Source organism: Syngnathus typhle, linkage group LG5 (assembly GCF_033458585.1).
Source record: "Syngnathus typhle isolate RoL2023-S1 ecotype Sweden linkage group LG5, RoL_Styp_1.0, whole genome shotgun sequence".
Classification (NCBI taxonomy): Eukaryota; Metazoa; Chordata; class Actinopteri; order Syngnathiformes; family Syngnathidae; genus Syngnathus; species Syngnathus typhle.
Window position 1 is genome coordinate 20757160 of NC_083742.1, and position 13270 is coordinate 20770429.

The 13270-nt window shown below is 56.7% G+C and overlaps 2 protein-coding genes across 5 annotated transcripts; both read left to right on the plus strand.

Moving 5' to 3' along the window:
• Positions 1-4078: 4078 nt before the first annotated feature.
• LOC133154064 (fibrinogen C domain-containing protein 1-like) lies at positions 4079-7977 on the plus strand. Its single transcript, XM_061278451.1, has 9 exons — positions 4079-4149; positions 4329-4407; positions 5121-5233; positions 5426-5795; positions 6279-6411; positions 6498-6634; positions 6806-6902; positions 7214-7393; positions 7498-7977. Exons 1-9 carry the CDS (start codon positions 4079-4081, stop codon positions 7758-7760), a joined length of 1443 nt encoding a protein of 480 aa, XP_061134435.1. The 3' UTR covers positions 7761-7977.
• Positions 7978-8504: 527 nt separating this feature from the next.
• phf19 (PHD finger protein 19) lies at positions 8505-12907 on the plus strand. Of its 4 annotated transcripts, none has more exons than XM_061277662.1 (14): positions 8505-8663; positions 9030-9296; positions 9655-9736; positions 9850-9942; positions 10034-10128; positions 10213-10361; positions 10442-10537; positions 10703-10892; positions 10974-11041; positions 11428-11574; positions 11645-11705; positions 11780-11844; positions 11910-11993; positions 12095-12907. In XM_061277662.1, the coding sequence occupies exons 2-14, from the start codon at positions 9048-9050 to the stop codon at positions 12408-12410; spliced, it is 1695 nt and encodes a 564-aa protein (XP_061133646.1). In that variant the 5' UTR covers positions 8505-8663; positions 9030-9047; the 3' UTR covers positions 12411-12907. The 4 variants fall into 4 exon arrangements, with proteins under 4 accessions (XP_061133646.1, XP_061133648.1, XP_061133647.1 ...); XM_061277664.1 differs by having other exon boundaries at positions 11780-11840; positions 12095-12238; XM_061277663.1 differs by having other exon boundaries at positions 8508-8663; positions 9042-9296.
• The last annotated feature ends 363 nt before the right edge of the window (positions 12908-13270 follow it).

Sequence of the window (13270 nt, forward strand, 5' to 3'; positions counted from 1 at the left end):
CGACCTCAGCGCAGATGGGCAAGATGAGCGCTTCTCCGGCGCCTCCGCAGGAAGGCCCGTGTGACCAGATGCTGGTTGCCCGATTGTTGCGGTAGCCGTGCAGCGTCGAGGAGACGGCCGAGGACGGCCGGGGACCCGCCGAGTCCCTTGGCTCGTAAGCGAGCGCTCGTCCGGGGTGGTGTCTCTGGTATGGTTGCCCTGGAAGATGCAAACACGTGTGAGTGCCAAGAAGCCGTATTGAGATGGAGGAGACGGGAGCTATACCCAGGGTCGTGTTTCTGTCCTCAAATACCGGATAGGTGAGCTAAAGACAAGACAAAGTGACATAATTAGTGAATTACTCCTTATTGTTACAGCCTAGCATAGCATAGCATAGCATACCATAGCATAGCATAGCATAGCACAGCATAGCACGGCACGGCACGGCACGGCACGGCACGGCACGGCACGGCACGGCACGGCACGGCATAGCATAGCTCAACAGGCATCAACTTGTCCAGGGCTTTGCCACTATTTGTGTTGCAAGAGGCGAAGCATGCGCCCTCTCAATGCTCTGCGCCGACTGACCCGAGGGGGCTCCTATCCAGGCCGTTTTAGCTTACGCCCAACAACAAAACACCAGATTCAAACCATCAGTAGGGGCCCTTGAGGACTCCTGGTCTAAAGGGCTTGCTTAGGGTCTGTGGCAAAAGCTTAGAGCCAGCATAGCACAACATAGACACAAGCTGGCGGAGGGTAGTTTAGCAGTGTAGCCCCGCCCCCAAGACGCACCTGCTCCAGGATAATGTAATTGTCACCCTGTGATGACGTCACACGGGTGCCCTTCAGCGTGGAGGTGCACGGTAGTTCTTCTCCTCCTTCTTCTTCTTCTTCTTTGTCTTCCTTGCGATCTTTCCAGAGAGACCCCAGAACCCCCAGACCGGACAACACCAACGACCCCCGCTGGCGTCTGCGGCGGCCGTGTGTACCGGGCTGGTGCGGCGACGCGGCGGCCCTCTACGAAGAGCGGCGTAGGAAGCTCACGGGGTAGTGCTCGCATAAATCCGACGAGACTTGATCCGTCAACACAAAACGCGCCTGATGATGACTCACCTCGCCGGCTGCCGTGAGACGAAGCAAAGTCTCGCAACACGTCCTGACCTCAGGTGAGCCTCTCCGCACCACCAGGATGATACGACTGGGACAACTCCTGAGACAGTAAGGCGCACGTACGAATGTGCGCGCGCACACGCACACACACGCACACACAAACACGCTTTTTTATTGACACGATTCCATGTTGGCCGCTGCGGTGAAGAAGCGAGGAGTCACCTGATGGCGTGAGCCAGCTCGCCACACTTCCACATTTCCACAGGAAGTCCGTTGAGCTGCAAAAGCGCATCGCCTCGGCGGAGGCCCGAGCGATGAGCGGGACCGCCTATGGCCGGGGGGAACCCAATGTTTTGTCGTTTTGTCGTCCAACTTTCTGTGGCTCTTACCGGTGTCGACGCCCTGAACTTGCACGGGACCGTCGCAGCAGATGGTGAATCCGAAGCCGTCCAGTCCTCGCGTGACGCTGACCTGAGGACGCAGAGCGCAGGGTCGCTGCACATTTGCTTATCATTACAGTCGTCATCATCGTGGCCATCGGTCTTCGCCGTCGATCTCGCCTCCGTCGTCGGCGTGAATTGGAAGCCGATCGCTCGACGGGCGCAAACGTCCGTTTCCGTGACGACGTCAACCGTCCGACAGACCGACCGAGTGGAGCCGCCATCCTCGAAGTCGTCCGTCAGACCGACGCGCGCAATTAGCTGTCCTGCCTGGGAAGTCCCGCCGGGCGACCTTTCCGTCGCCGCATTCTTTGCGCTGTTCCGCAGAGACGGATGGCCTTCACCGTGAACTCAGACGACGGAGCGTGGGAATTTGGTCCGGTGGAGGACGGCCACCCGAGCGAGCGAGCCCACAAAACTTGGATTTGCAAACATTTGTCAAGGGAAGCACAAAAGGGCAGGCAGCCAGGCAGGCGGGCAGGCAGGCGGGTGGGCGGTTAGGCAGCCACGCAGGCAGCCAGGCGGGCAGCCGCGCAGGCAGCCAGGCGGGCAGCCGCGCAGGCAGGCAGCCGCGCAGGCAGGCAGCCACGCAGGCAGGCAGCCACGCAGGCAGCCACGCAGGCAGGCAGCCACGCAGGCAGCCACGCAGGCAGCCACGCAGGCAGCCACGCAGGCAGGCAGGCAGGCAGCCACGCAGGCAGCCACGCAGGCAGGCAGGCAGCCACGCAGGCAGGCAGGCAGGCAGCCACGCAGGCAGGCAGGCAGGCAGCCACGCAGGCAGGCAGGCAGGCAGCCACGCAGGCAGGCAGGCAGGCAGCCACGCAGGCAGGCAGGCAGCCACGCAGGCAGGCAACAGCCGTCACCGCAAACGGAGGAAGCCCAGCGCCAAATGAACAATCCCGTTAGCTCAAAAACTTCAAATAGAAGGCAAGAATGTCATATGAAGAAACCTTTTAGCCAAAACAATAACGTCCTGCCTGGTAGTGACACGCTAGCGAATCAATAGCCACACCTGTGGTGTGTGTACATTTTTTATGACACGGCCTAACACACACACACACACGCGCACCCACACACATGCGCACGCGCTCTCAGGCACTCATGCACAAACAGCCCCGTAAGTGCATCAACTGCCTGCGGGTCATGAAAGATTGAAAAAGTCCATAAGAGATGGCCTCCGTCCAACAGAGGGCCCGCCGGCATCGACCTGAGGCGGGTTCTGGTGAATGCACAAGTGACACAGGCGGGAGATGGTGCGCGTGGCTGACGCGCAGCTCCTCACCAAGCCCGTCCCACCCTCCAGCGCCTTCATCGGAGTACCGAGGCCCGAGTCGCTCGGCGCAAAGCATTGTGCAGTGTTCAAGTGCGCGTGCGTGCGTGTGGGCTGGAAAGGTCCTGGCCAGTCGCTCAAACTCACCCTCTGTCGAGTTGCGGCATCTCGCTCGCCGTCTCGGTCGACGCTCCGTTTGGGCCTCTGACGGGTGTCCCGGTCACCAGCCCGTTTGGTATGCCGGCGGGCATCCCAGTCGACGTCTCTGCCGAGCGTCCCCGAAGATGGGGTGGTCCCGGCCGCCGAGTCAGTGGGGAGCTTTGGGTTTGGTAGAGTGACAATCGCACAAGAGTCGTCGCAATGGCGGCAATCGAGCGGCTCGCCGCGGTTCTCTCCGTCATGCCGATCGTCGCCCCCGTCATCGTGCCAGGACCAGGAGGTGTGCTTCCAGAACATGGCCACCGCCGACGACACAATTGTAGAGTGACAGTGCGACCCCATCCACCTCTGGTGAGAGCGGTGGCGGCGGCGGCGGCGTCTTGCGGTGGCGGCGGAGTCTTGCGGCGGCAACCAGATCCCACCGACGGCCGTCCTCTTCTTGTTTGTCCCGAGATGCTCACCGTTGACCGCTTCCACGTCTTGTCAGGATGGGATGGCACCAGAGGAGTGGGAGGCGCTTTGATTCTGTGCGTGTGTGTGTTTGCGTGTGTGTGTGTGTGTGTGTGTGTGTGTGTGTGTGAGTCTGTGTGCGTGTGTGTGTGTGTTAAATAGGACAGAGGTGTTCTGAGGGTCACATGGCTCCTGAGCAGCTTGTGGTCCCCATGGCGACCGCGGTGAGCACTTCAAATCTATTTCTATCACTGCACTGACATCTCTTAGGGCCCTTTGGCGAGGGCTGGCGTGGCTGAAGTAGCCGCGAGCCGTGCATTTCCTTTTCAAAGCATCACGGTAGTGGCCGAAAAGCTCCCAGCAGGCCAAAAGTCCGATCATTCAGCCTCATGGGATTGCCCAATGATTGCTGTCGACGAATGACTTGCCGTTGGTGACATGCTGACTGTGGTGGTGGCAGTCAAGTGAAAATGCTGTGTGAGTGCGTTTGCATGTGTGACAAATAAGTGTGCAGGGTGACACATTGCTCTTGTTAATCCGCACAGATTGGGAGCTAATCTGCGCAGATTGATTTGAGAGCGGCACCTTGTCTCTCTCTCTCTCTCTCTCTCTCGCGCTCTCTCTCTCACCCTCTCTCTCTATCTGTCTGTCGGCGTCTGTTGTCATGACGATGCGACACTTTGCAGTGGGCGACGCGTCGGATCGATCATCTTTGTCCGGGGTCGTCGGCGAGGTAGACAAGTAAGTCGGTTCGTCAATACTCTGTCCACCGAAGGACCTTCGGGAAAGTTTAGGCTGGAATCAGATGAAATCAAGCGCACCTTCAAATCTTTTTGCTGAAATTGTGACTGGTCTTCTTTCAATGTTACAACACTTTGCTTTGGCCTTCTCTTCTTGTCTTTCCGTTTCTTGTCTTTCAGGACCATGCTGAACGACAGCTGGACCGTCATGAACAACAGCAGCTCCGAGCTGGACGGCAGACCAGCCAGCAAGCGCAAGGTACCGAAGAGAGAGAGAGAGAAAGAGAGAAAGAGAGAAAGAGAGAAAGAAAGAAAGAAAGAAAGAAAGAAAGAAAGAAAGAAAGAAAGAAAGAAAGAAAGAAAGAAAGAAAGAAAGAAAGAAAGAAAGAAAGAAAGAAAGAAAGAAAGAAAGAAAGAAAGAAAGAAAGAAAGAAAGAAAGAAAGAAAGAAAGAAAGAAAGAAAGAAAGAAAGAAAGAAAGAAAGAAAGAAAGAAAGAAAGAAAGAAAGAAAGAAAGAAAGAAAGAAAGAAAGAAAGAAAGCCTGACTGAGTGCGTGAGTGAGTGAGTGAGTGAGTGAGGCACCAAAGGGAAGAAGCTCTGCCGATTGTCGTCACAGAGAGCGCAAAGTGCACGGAAATTGAACAACAGCTCAAAACACGCTCCACAAAAAGTCCCCAAAAGATTCTAAATGGAGGTCAAAGTGGAAGCAGCAAAAAGCTGCTTTGTGTTAATCTGCAGTCAAGTAAGCCAGAGCGGCTGGCGTTGTGCGTGCGTGCGTGCGTGGCGACGTGACCGACCGACTTAATGCTCGCACAAGAGAGCGGCACGGGCCAATCCCGATCGACAAATTGGACGAGGCTGCCACGTTTATATCCTCGGAAACGCTGTCTCTTGGTCGGTCGGTCGGTCGGTCGGTCGGGAAAGAGCGCTCGCTTTGGCACCACGTCATTCGCAAACCCTGTTTTGGCTCAGAAATGCTGCGGCTTCCTTCTGCCGGCGTTCCTGCTGGCGCTCGTGGTAGCGGTCGTCACGGCGACGCTCACCGTCCTCTACGGGAAGCACTTGGCTCTACCCTTCATCAACAGGTACGCGCGCACGCACAAAAACGCTTTTCACCGAAAAGATCCGGGGATCTGTTTTTTTTCTTGGAAGCAAGCCAAAGTTGGGTCAGAATGACCCATTTTACCGGTCCGATTTTTCAGCACTTGGAAGGGTGAACGGCAACTCGAGGCTCCGTTTTTATTCAATGTACGCACGCCACACATGTTCTCCTCCAGAGACCGAGCGTCGGCGTCCTCTTCCCCCGTCATCACCACCAACCCCAAAGAGTCGGGCGCGCTGGTGACCGTGTCGCAGGCGGGCGCGGGCGAACCCATCAGCATCTTCCTGGAGCCCGACTGTCCCGACCCCGCCCGCCACTTTGAGCGCTGGGAGGCGCTGCACGCGTCGCTCATACGGGCGCTGAGCGCGCGCAACACCGAAGACTGGCAGGAGATGAGCCGCGTCGGCGCGCTGGCCGAGGAGCTGCGGGCGGCCGCGGAACACGCGCGCGACCTCCGACGGGACGCGCAGGGCTTGAAAAGCGGACAAGGGCTACTGGAGCAGAGACTGGAGCGCCTGCAGAACCAGCAGAACCGCATGGCTCAGGTGGGATGCGCCAGCCGTGGCTTTGGTGAGCCAACAAATCTGACCGCACTCTCATTGATGACTCCCGTCGGAGCCGCATCCATCCGTCCGTCCATCCGTCCATCCATCCGTCCATCCATCCATCCATCCATCCATCCGTCCGTCCGTCCGTCCGTCCGTCCGTCCGTCCATCCATCCATCCATCCGTCCATCCGTCCGTCCGTCCGTCCGTCCGTCCGTCCATCCATCCATCAGTCCATTTACTTTTTAGTTTAGTTACATTCATTCACACACACACACATACACACACACATTTACATACATGACTTTTACATACATTTAACATGCTGCGTGTAACGCAACGGACATTTAACATAACCTAACATAACATGACACTAACATGACAACGTACACTTCACATAACGTAACAACATAACAATCCATCCATGCATTTTCTTCATTGATCATCCATCATTTCGGTTTTTCGAAAATATCGGTGCGCAGGTGCTGTCAGGCGAGCACGCGGGGTTCCTCGGGCTCACTTCGGCTTTGACGGATTCCTTGTCCAGCCTGCAGAGGGAGACAGAGAGTCTGAGCAGACTTCACCGGGACAAACGCCAAGGTAACGCGGTGTGGGGTCTGCAGCGAGCGCGTCGAGTTTGAAGCCCGTCGGCTTTGTGTCCTCCCTCCCTCCCTTCCTCTCACGCGCTTTTCCCTCATCAGCTCTCACGCCCAAAGACTGCAGTGAGGTCATGGCGGCGGGAAATTCCCGAGATGGAGTCTATTCCATCTTTCCCATCCACGAGCCCGACGGCTTCATGGTTTACTGCGACTTGAGCACGGATGCCGGAGGCTGGACCGTACGTGCCACCAAAAGTTCCACTTGCGTTGCGTTCCTTTAGCTTGACGTTGTCACCGAGCTGGACGCTGCGAGCTCATTCGCCGCTCGCTCACCTCGGTGCACGTTGTCGCTAGACAGCTAATCGTGCTCATTTGCTGAGTGCATGGGAAAACGCTGCACGTGCATGCAGGTGATCCAGAGGAGACAGGACGGCTCTGTCAATTTCTTCCGTGGTTGGGATGCCTATCGAGACGGCTTTGGAACGACGACGGGAGAGCACTGGCTAGGTTTGAAAGACACGCACGCGCACACCGTCACCTGCTTTCTCTGGCATTCAATGAAGTACAAATTGCCCAGCACATCAAAGGTCATTCGGTTAAAAATGATGAACTTGGGCCTGACTTTTTGAGCCGTACAGCTCCAAAAGTTGCACTTCCGCATGTTGAGGCGAGCTGCTGAGATGAAAGGTGAATGTTTGCTCCAAGTGTGGGGGCCAGTGTCTGCGTCCCTCCTTGGACAACAAAGTCAGCCTAACCTCGAATCTCTGTCCTGTCTCTTTTTTTTTGCCTCAATGCTCCGCCGTTACGCGTGTCTTCAGGCCTGCGGAGGATCTACGCTCTGACGCGTTCAGGCGGTTACCAGTTGCGGATCGACATGGCCGACTTTGACAACGCCACAGCCTTCGCTCACTACGCCGACTTCTCGGTGGGCCGAGACTCGGTCAACCCCGAGGAGGACGGCTACCCGCTGGCCGTGGACGGCTACTCGGGAACCGCAGGTAGCGACTCTGACCGGCGCCGGCCGGAGAGCCGAGCCCGGAGGGAGGGCCGAGCCCTTTCTGGAGCGTGCCGGAACACAAACGCAAGTTTGTGTGCGCCGCAGGCGATTCGCTCCTGAAGCATTCCGGGATGCAGTTCACCACCAAAGACCGCGACCGGGACCAGTCTGAGAACAACTGCGCGGCGTACTACCAGGGCGCTTGGTGGTACCGCAACTGTCACACATCCAACCTGAACGGTCAGTACCTGGGAGGAGGCCACGCCTCTTACGCCGACGGTGTGGAGTGGTCCAGCTGGACCGGCTGGCAGTACTCCCTGAGATTCACCGAGATGAAGATACGGCCCGCGCCTAACACCGACGACTGAGCTTTCGGGCTCCCCCGTCACCAAAGACACTTGTGGAGATCCGAGCGCTCGTCCGCTTCCGCCACGCGAAGCGCTTCGCCGAAGGACGGTTTGTTTGTCCGTTAGCCGCGAGCCCGTCCGTTCCTGCGCCGGAAGGACTTTTGGCATCGCTTCAATACTGGAACGTGTCCAACGTAGAGCCGACGGATTTGTCACAAAATACTTTTTGGAGTGTTAACTTTTGCATTTGTCTTCATTCTTTGATTTAGCCGGACGGCTATTGCATGAGCTCACCGGGGGGACGGCCAGTAAAAACAAGATCGCAACGCTCAAAGCGGACAAGGCTCGTCTCGGTTCATTTCAAATTTCAACCATGACCCTCAAAATGGTCAACACAGTCCAAATAGACAAAGCGAGACGTTTGCAAATCGGTTGCGTTGATCAATCTACATGTCATTTCGGTGCTCAAAATCGGTGCTCCATTGTCTCTAACGTTATGAGCGAGCGACCAGCTCTGACCCAAGATGGCCGCCCTGTGGCGACGCCGCCGCTTCATAGCGCGTTATCTGGTGTATGATAGTGCCCATTTAGTAGTTCTTTACCAATTCGATTGCTCGATGAACAGCCATAAAAGAAATGCCCTCCATTTTCACATTTACTTTTACAGAAGGTACATTTGTTCTGGGAAATCTGGGGAAATGAAGTAATCGGTGGTCGACTCTGACGACTGTTGATGGCGTAGGTGGTGACGTCTCGCATGTAAATAAGGGACAGCCCAGGGTGTGTTTGGCGGGAAAAGCAAAAACGGGGCCGAAAAATGGCGATGGTGGACGTTCGAAGCGGACGTCTGACAGCGGCGTAAGAACACCGACAAGAAAACGTGACCAAAGCACAGGAGAGAGAAGGCAGCGACGCGTCTACACGGTAACGTGTTTTTCTCTTTCTTTTCGTACAAAATGTTCACTTGTGTGTCGTTATCTAAAACCGCGCACGTCACGCAAGTAAGTTGAGGCGGTAAACCATGTGGCGTTCGACGGAAGGCGAAACACTACAAGCATCATGTCAGTTGCCAGATGAACGTTAACTTTTGAATTCGTTTGAACTGCTTTCAATTTCAAGTACGTAGATCTCGTAGTGTCACCTCAGGCGTACAATGAACCAATTCAGCAGCTCATGAAGATTAAGAGCGCGGACGAGGCAGACACAATGACTAGTTGCCACACGGTCCCGGTGTAACGGTAGTTCCTCGTTGATGAGCTCATGTGACGTGACGTGACGTGACGTGTTTAGGATGTCAAACAGGTCGCCATGTTTGAGGACGTGTTTGAAATGGACCCTGTGGCACCTGTGCGCTGGGAGGAGAGCGAAGATGAGGACGACGACGAGGCCGGGCCGGGGGACGACGAGGCCGGGCCGGGGGACGACGAGGCCGGGCCGGGGGACGGCGGGGCCGGGCCGGGGGACGACGGGGCTGGGCCAGACTCCGGCCTCAGCGTGGGCCAGTTTGTGCTCTGCCATTGGTCGGACGGCCTTTACTACCTGGGCAAGATTCTCAGGGTAACCTGCCTGCCTGCCTGCCTGCCTGCCTGCCTGCCTGCCTGCCTGCCTGCCTGCCTGCCTGCCTGCCTGCCTGCCTGCCTGCCTGCCTGCCTGCCTGCCTGCCTGCCTGCCTGCCTGCCTGCCTGCCTGCCTGCCTGCCTGCCTGCCTGCCTGCCTGCCCGCCCGCCCGCCCGCCCGCCTTCTTTCCTGCCAGCATATTGAACATGTTTCATCCTGGCACCGGCTGCGTCATTTTGTGCGATTCGAACGTCATTTGGCCTGGCTCGCACATGGGCAGCTCCCCTCTTGCCTGGGCCTTTGCGACGCGCTCCTTTTTTTGCCGCGTGCACGCAACTCTGCTCTGATTTGCGCGCAGCTCAGCCCATCGAGACATAGCTGCTTCGTCACCTTTGAGGACAACTCCAAGTTTTGGGTCCTGTGGAAGGACATTCAGCACGGTGAGACGTGCGCCGGCGGAGGGACGGACGGACGGACGGACGGACTGACTGACTGGTTGGAAAAGGTTTGCCGTCTGTAAGTGCAACTAAGGATCGATCCGATGGCATTGCAGCCGGCGTGCCTGGGAAGGAGCCCCGCTGCTCGGTGTGTCTGAAGGTGGGGCCAAGATCCGAGCTGATCCTCATTTGCGGAAAGTGCGGCATAGGTGAGCACGGATGTTTGCGTTCAAAAGGCGCGGCGCGGCTTCCGACCCATCGCCTCGCCTCTCCTCGCCTCTCTGTTGGTCTGTCTGTCAGGTTTCCACCGCAAGTGTCACGATCCTCCCGTAGAGGTCAGCGGTGATGCGAGTCCCTGGTTCTGTCGACGTTGCGTCTTTGCCCTGGCCGTCAGGGTACTGGACCGCTTGCCCAGCGCCTGCCTTGGTGAAGGCCCTCGGGTGACGAGGAATGACGTCACTTTCCTTGCCCTCCCACAGAAAGGGGGTGCTTTGAAGAAGGGGCCCCTGGCCAAAGCTCTGCTCGCCATGAAGCAGGTGCTGTCCTACGACCCGGATGCGCTCCAGTGGGACTCTCTGCACCGCACCAATCAGCAGCAGTCTTACTGCTACTGCGGAGGCCCTGGAGAGTAAGAGCCGCCGCGTGCGTGCTGGTGACGTGGCCGCTGGTGTGGCGGGCGGTGACCTGGCCGCTGGTGTGTGCACACAGGTGGTATCTGAAGATGCTCCAGTGCTTCCAGTGTCGGCAGTGGTTCCACGAGGCGTGCACGCAGTGCTTGCAAGAGAGCATGATGTTTGGAGACAGGTGAGTTGAGCACACAACAGCAATGGCCTTTGCGCAAAAGGGACCGAGCCGTGAAGGCCGGACTGCTCACTCTGCGGCACGGACACTGTAACCTCTGTGTCCTCTCTCTCTCTCGCTCCTTCCCTCCCTCCTTCCCTACCTACCTCCCTCCCTCCCTCCCTCCAGGTTCTACTTGTTCGTGTGTTGTGTCTGCAACAAAGGTTCGGAGCACGTGCGCCGTTTGTCTTTTCGCTGGGTGGACGTGGTGCACCTGGTTCTCTACAATCTCTCGCTGAGCAACAAGAAGAAGTACTTTGAACTGGAGGAAATCGTGACCTTTGTCAACACGCACTGGCAACACTTGCAGCTGGGAAAGGTAGCCGAGGATAGCGAGCGTTGGCGGCCCGCGGCGCAGCGCGAACCCAGCCCGACCTTGACCTTCTGCTTGCGTGTCTAGTTGTCGAGCACTCCTCCGGCAGACAGGGGGCAGCACCTGCTCGACGCCCTCAATAAATACAAGAGCAAGTAAGCCGGCGCTCTGCTCGCACTCGATTTTGTCCGCAAAGCTCCTGCGCCCGCCGCTCAAGGTTTGCTGTCATTGGCACCTTCCCATCGACGGCACCTTCCCATCGACGGCACCTTCCCATCGACGACACCTTCCCATCTCTTCCCACGTGTTCCGCAAACACAAAAAGTTTGAAGGCTATTCCCCGACCAATCCATGCCTAACGGATGGCTTTGCGACAGCCCTAGTCAGCTGACCATATTTGACAAAAATGCGCTTTAGCCATCCGTCTGCGTTGCGGCGCAATGCACGATGGGGTTTCCTTCCACTCGGCTTGCTTGACATTTTCCCTCTTTTCTCCCCCCCCCCCCCCCCCCCCCCCTTTTTTTTTATGTGTACGGCCCAGGTTCCTGTGCGGGAAAGAGATCAAAAAGAGGAAGTGCATCTTTCGTCTAAGGGCGCGCGTTCCTCCCACGCCGCCCTCCAAACTTTTCCCCGAGCGTGCTCACGGCGAGGGCGCTCCGGGCTGCAAGAAGGCCGTGGGTCGCAATAGGTAACCGCCGCGACCTTCTCCGCGCCTAACGTGGGCAACTCAACCCCCCCCGTGTGTGTTTCGTGTGCAGCACTTCATCAGAGAGGAGAAAGAGGAAGTCCAAGTGGTTGTTGGAAGACGCCATCCCTGATGTTAGGACACTTGCTTACTTTCAAGCGCTCTTCTCGGTTTGCTCTTGAAACCAAGCGTCTGTTTGCGTCCGTAGAATGATCATCACCGCATGGCCGCCATCTTTGACTTCACCCTGGACCAACTGCACAAGCTTAGCAGGTGGCACGCACCAGCGCGAGCAAGCGAGCCGTGTAGACGACACTGACCAGAATGTCATGTTGTAGACGAACGTCGGGTGCGGATGGGGACTCGGCAGACGTTTCCACGTCGGGTTCCGTCAGTGCCGGCGGCTCCTTTGGGCCAGCCAGGTACGAGCCTCAAAGGGAGGCGGGCGTCAGCCGCTGGAAATGCCCGTTGAACTGGCCCAGCCAGCGCGGCCTCGTTCTCAACTTTTGACCTGTGTCTTCAGACCAAAGGTAGGCAGCGGCAAGAGGAAGTTGCCGAGCTCCGCCTACAAGCATTTGCCCGAGGAGGCTCCCGTAAGCGCCGAGGAAGGCCCGTATCCCGCCGAGCCGTCTCCCGTCGAGCCGTCTCCCGTCGAGCCGTCTCCCGCCGAGCTGTCCCGCTACATGTCTCGCCTGCACTCGCGTTCCCGCGTGCTGGCGCGCCGTGTCACCGCAGATGGCGCCCTGCAGTACCTGCTCCAGTGGGAGTGGGAGGGCTCGGCACCTTACTTGCGACTTGAGGACCGACCAGAGAAAACCAGCTCAAGCAAACCGGGATAATCATTCTGCCAGCTTCTGATGTGTCACGGGGCAATTTGCTTGAGTGATCCAAGCAGTGGTGGCTGATCACCAGAGGCCGGCCGCTACGTAGAAAATGTACATAGAAAATATATAGAACTAATATAATGTGTGTGTGTGCAGTATCTGTAGACGCGTATAAAATGTGTTTGTGTGTGTGTATATAGATATATATATATACACACACACACACACATATATATTTGTGTATATATATATATATAGCGGGTCGTCATCCAGAATGTTTGCTATCGGAAACAATGAAAGCTAAGAAAACAGACGTAGCGTTTTGACACGGATGTGATGGCCTGAGCGCTGTGGGTGGAATCAATGACTGCCATTGACAATCACTAGACAGTGTCCATTTGGTCATTTATCATTTGACGTGTCGCAAACAGCAAATGCGACTTGTGTTGCTATGGTAACCGCACTCTTGGGCCTGTTGAACTGTCAACAGCAATAAAGCCGTTGCCCTTTGACCTATGGCTCATCTTATCTCATCTGCTCCAAAGACAATATTTATTTGTGTGAGTTATTGAGGACATCTCAAGTTCAGAAGAGTCCTTCGTGCAAGTGAGGAGCGTGCACGCGTGCGGCGAGAAGAATAGGAAGTCATCTGCTTCAGGTGCTTCCAAGAGTCAAGTGAGCGCCGACTGTCCAAGAGGAAGTCATCTGCTTCAGGTGCTTCCAATTAAAGTCAAGTGAGTCTGTCCAGACGTTCTTTTTCTTCTGACCTGACCGATTGACATGCGTGGCATTTGTGTCCATGTGCATACTACCTTCCCCTGTCTGCAGAAGCGGCTCCGGCTCCAAAGTCTTTGGCGAGAGCAATCCACCCACAT

Coding starts and splice junctions, on each gene's coding strand:
- phf19 (XM_061277662.1), top strand. CDS start 9,048: ATGTTTGAGGACGTGTTTGAAATGGACCCTGTGGCACCTGTGCGCTGG. Junction 10,893..10,973: donor AACACTTGCAGCTGGGAAAG/GTAGCCGAGGAT, acceptor TTGCGTGTCTAG/TTGTCGAGCACTCCTCCGGC. Junction 11,575..11,644: donor AAGGCCGTGGGTCGCAATAG/GTAACCGCCGCG, acceptor TTTCGTGTGCAG/CACTTCATCAGAGAGGAGAA.
- LOC133154064 (XM_061278451.1), top strand. CDS start 4,079: ATGCGACACTTTGCAGTGGGCGACGCGTCGGATCGATCATCTTTGTCC. Junction 6,412..6,497: donor CCAAGGTAACGCGGTGTGGG/GTCTGCAGCGAG, acceptor TTCCCTCATCAG/CTCTCACGCCCAAAGACTGC. Junction 6,903..7,213: donor GACGGGAGAGCACTGGCTAG/GTTTGAAAGACA, acceptor GCGTGTCTTCAG/GCCTGCGGAGGATCTACGCT.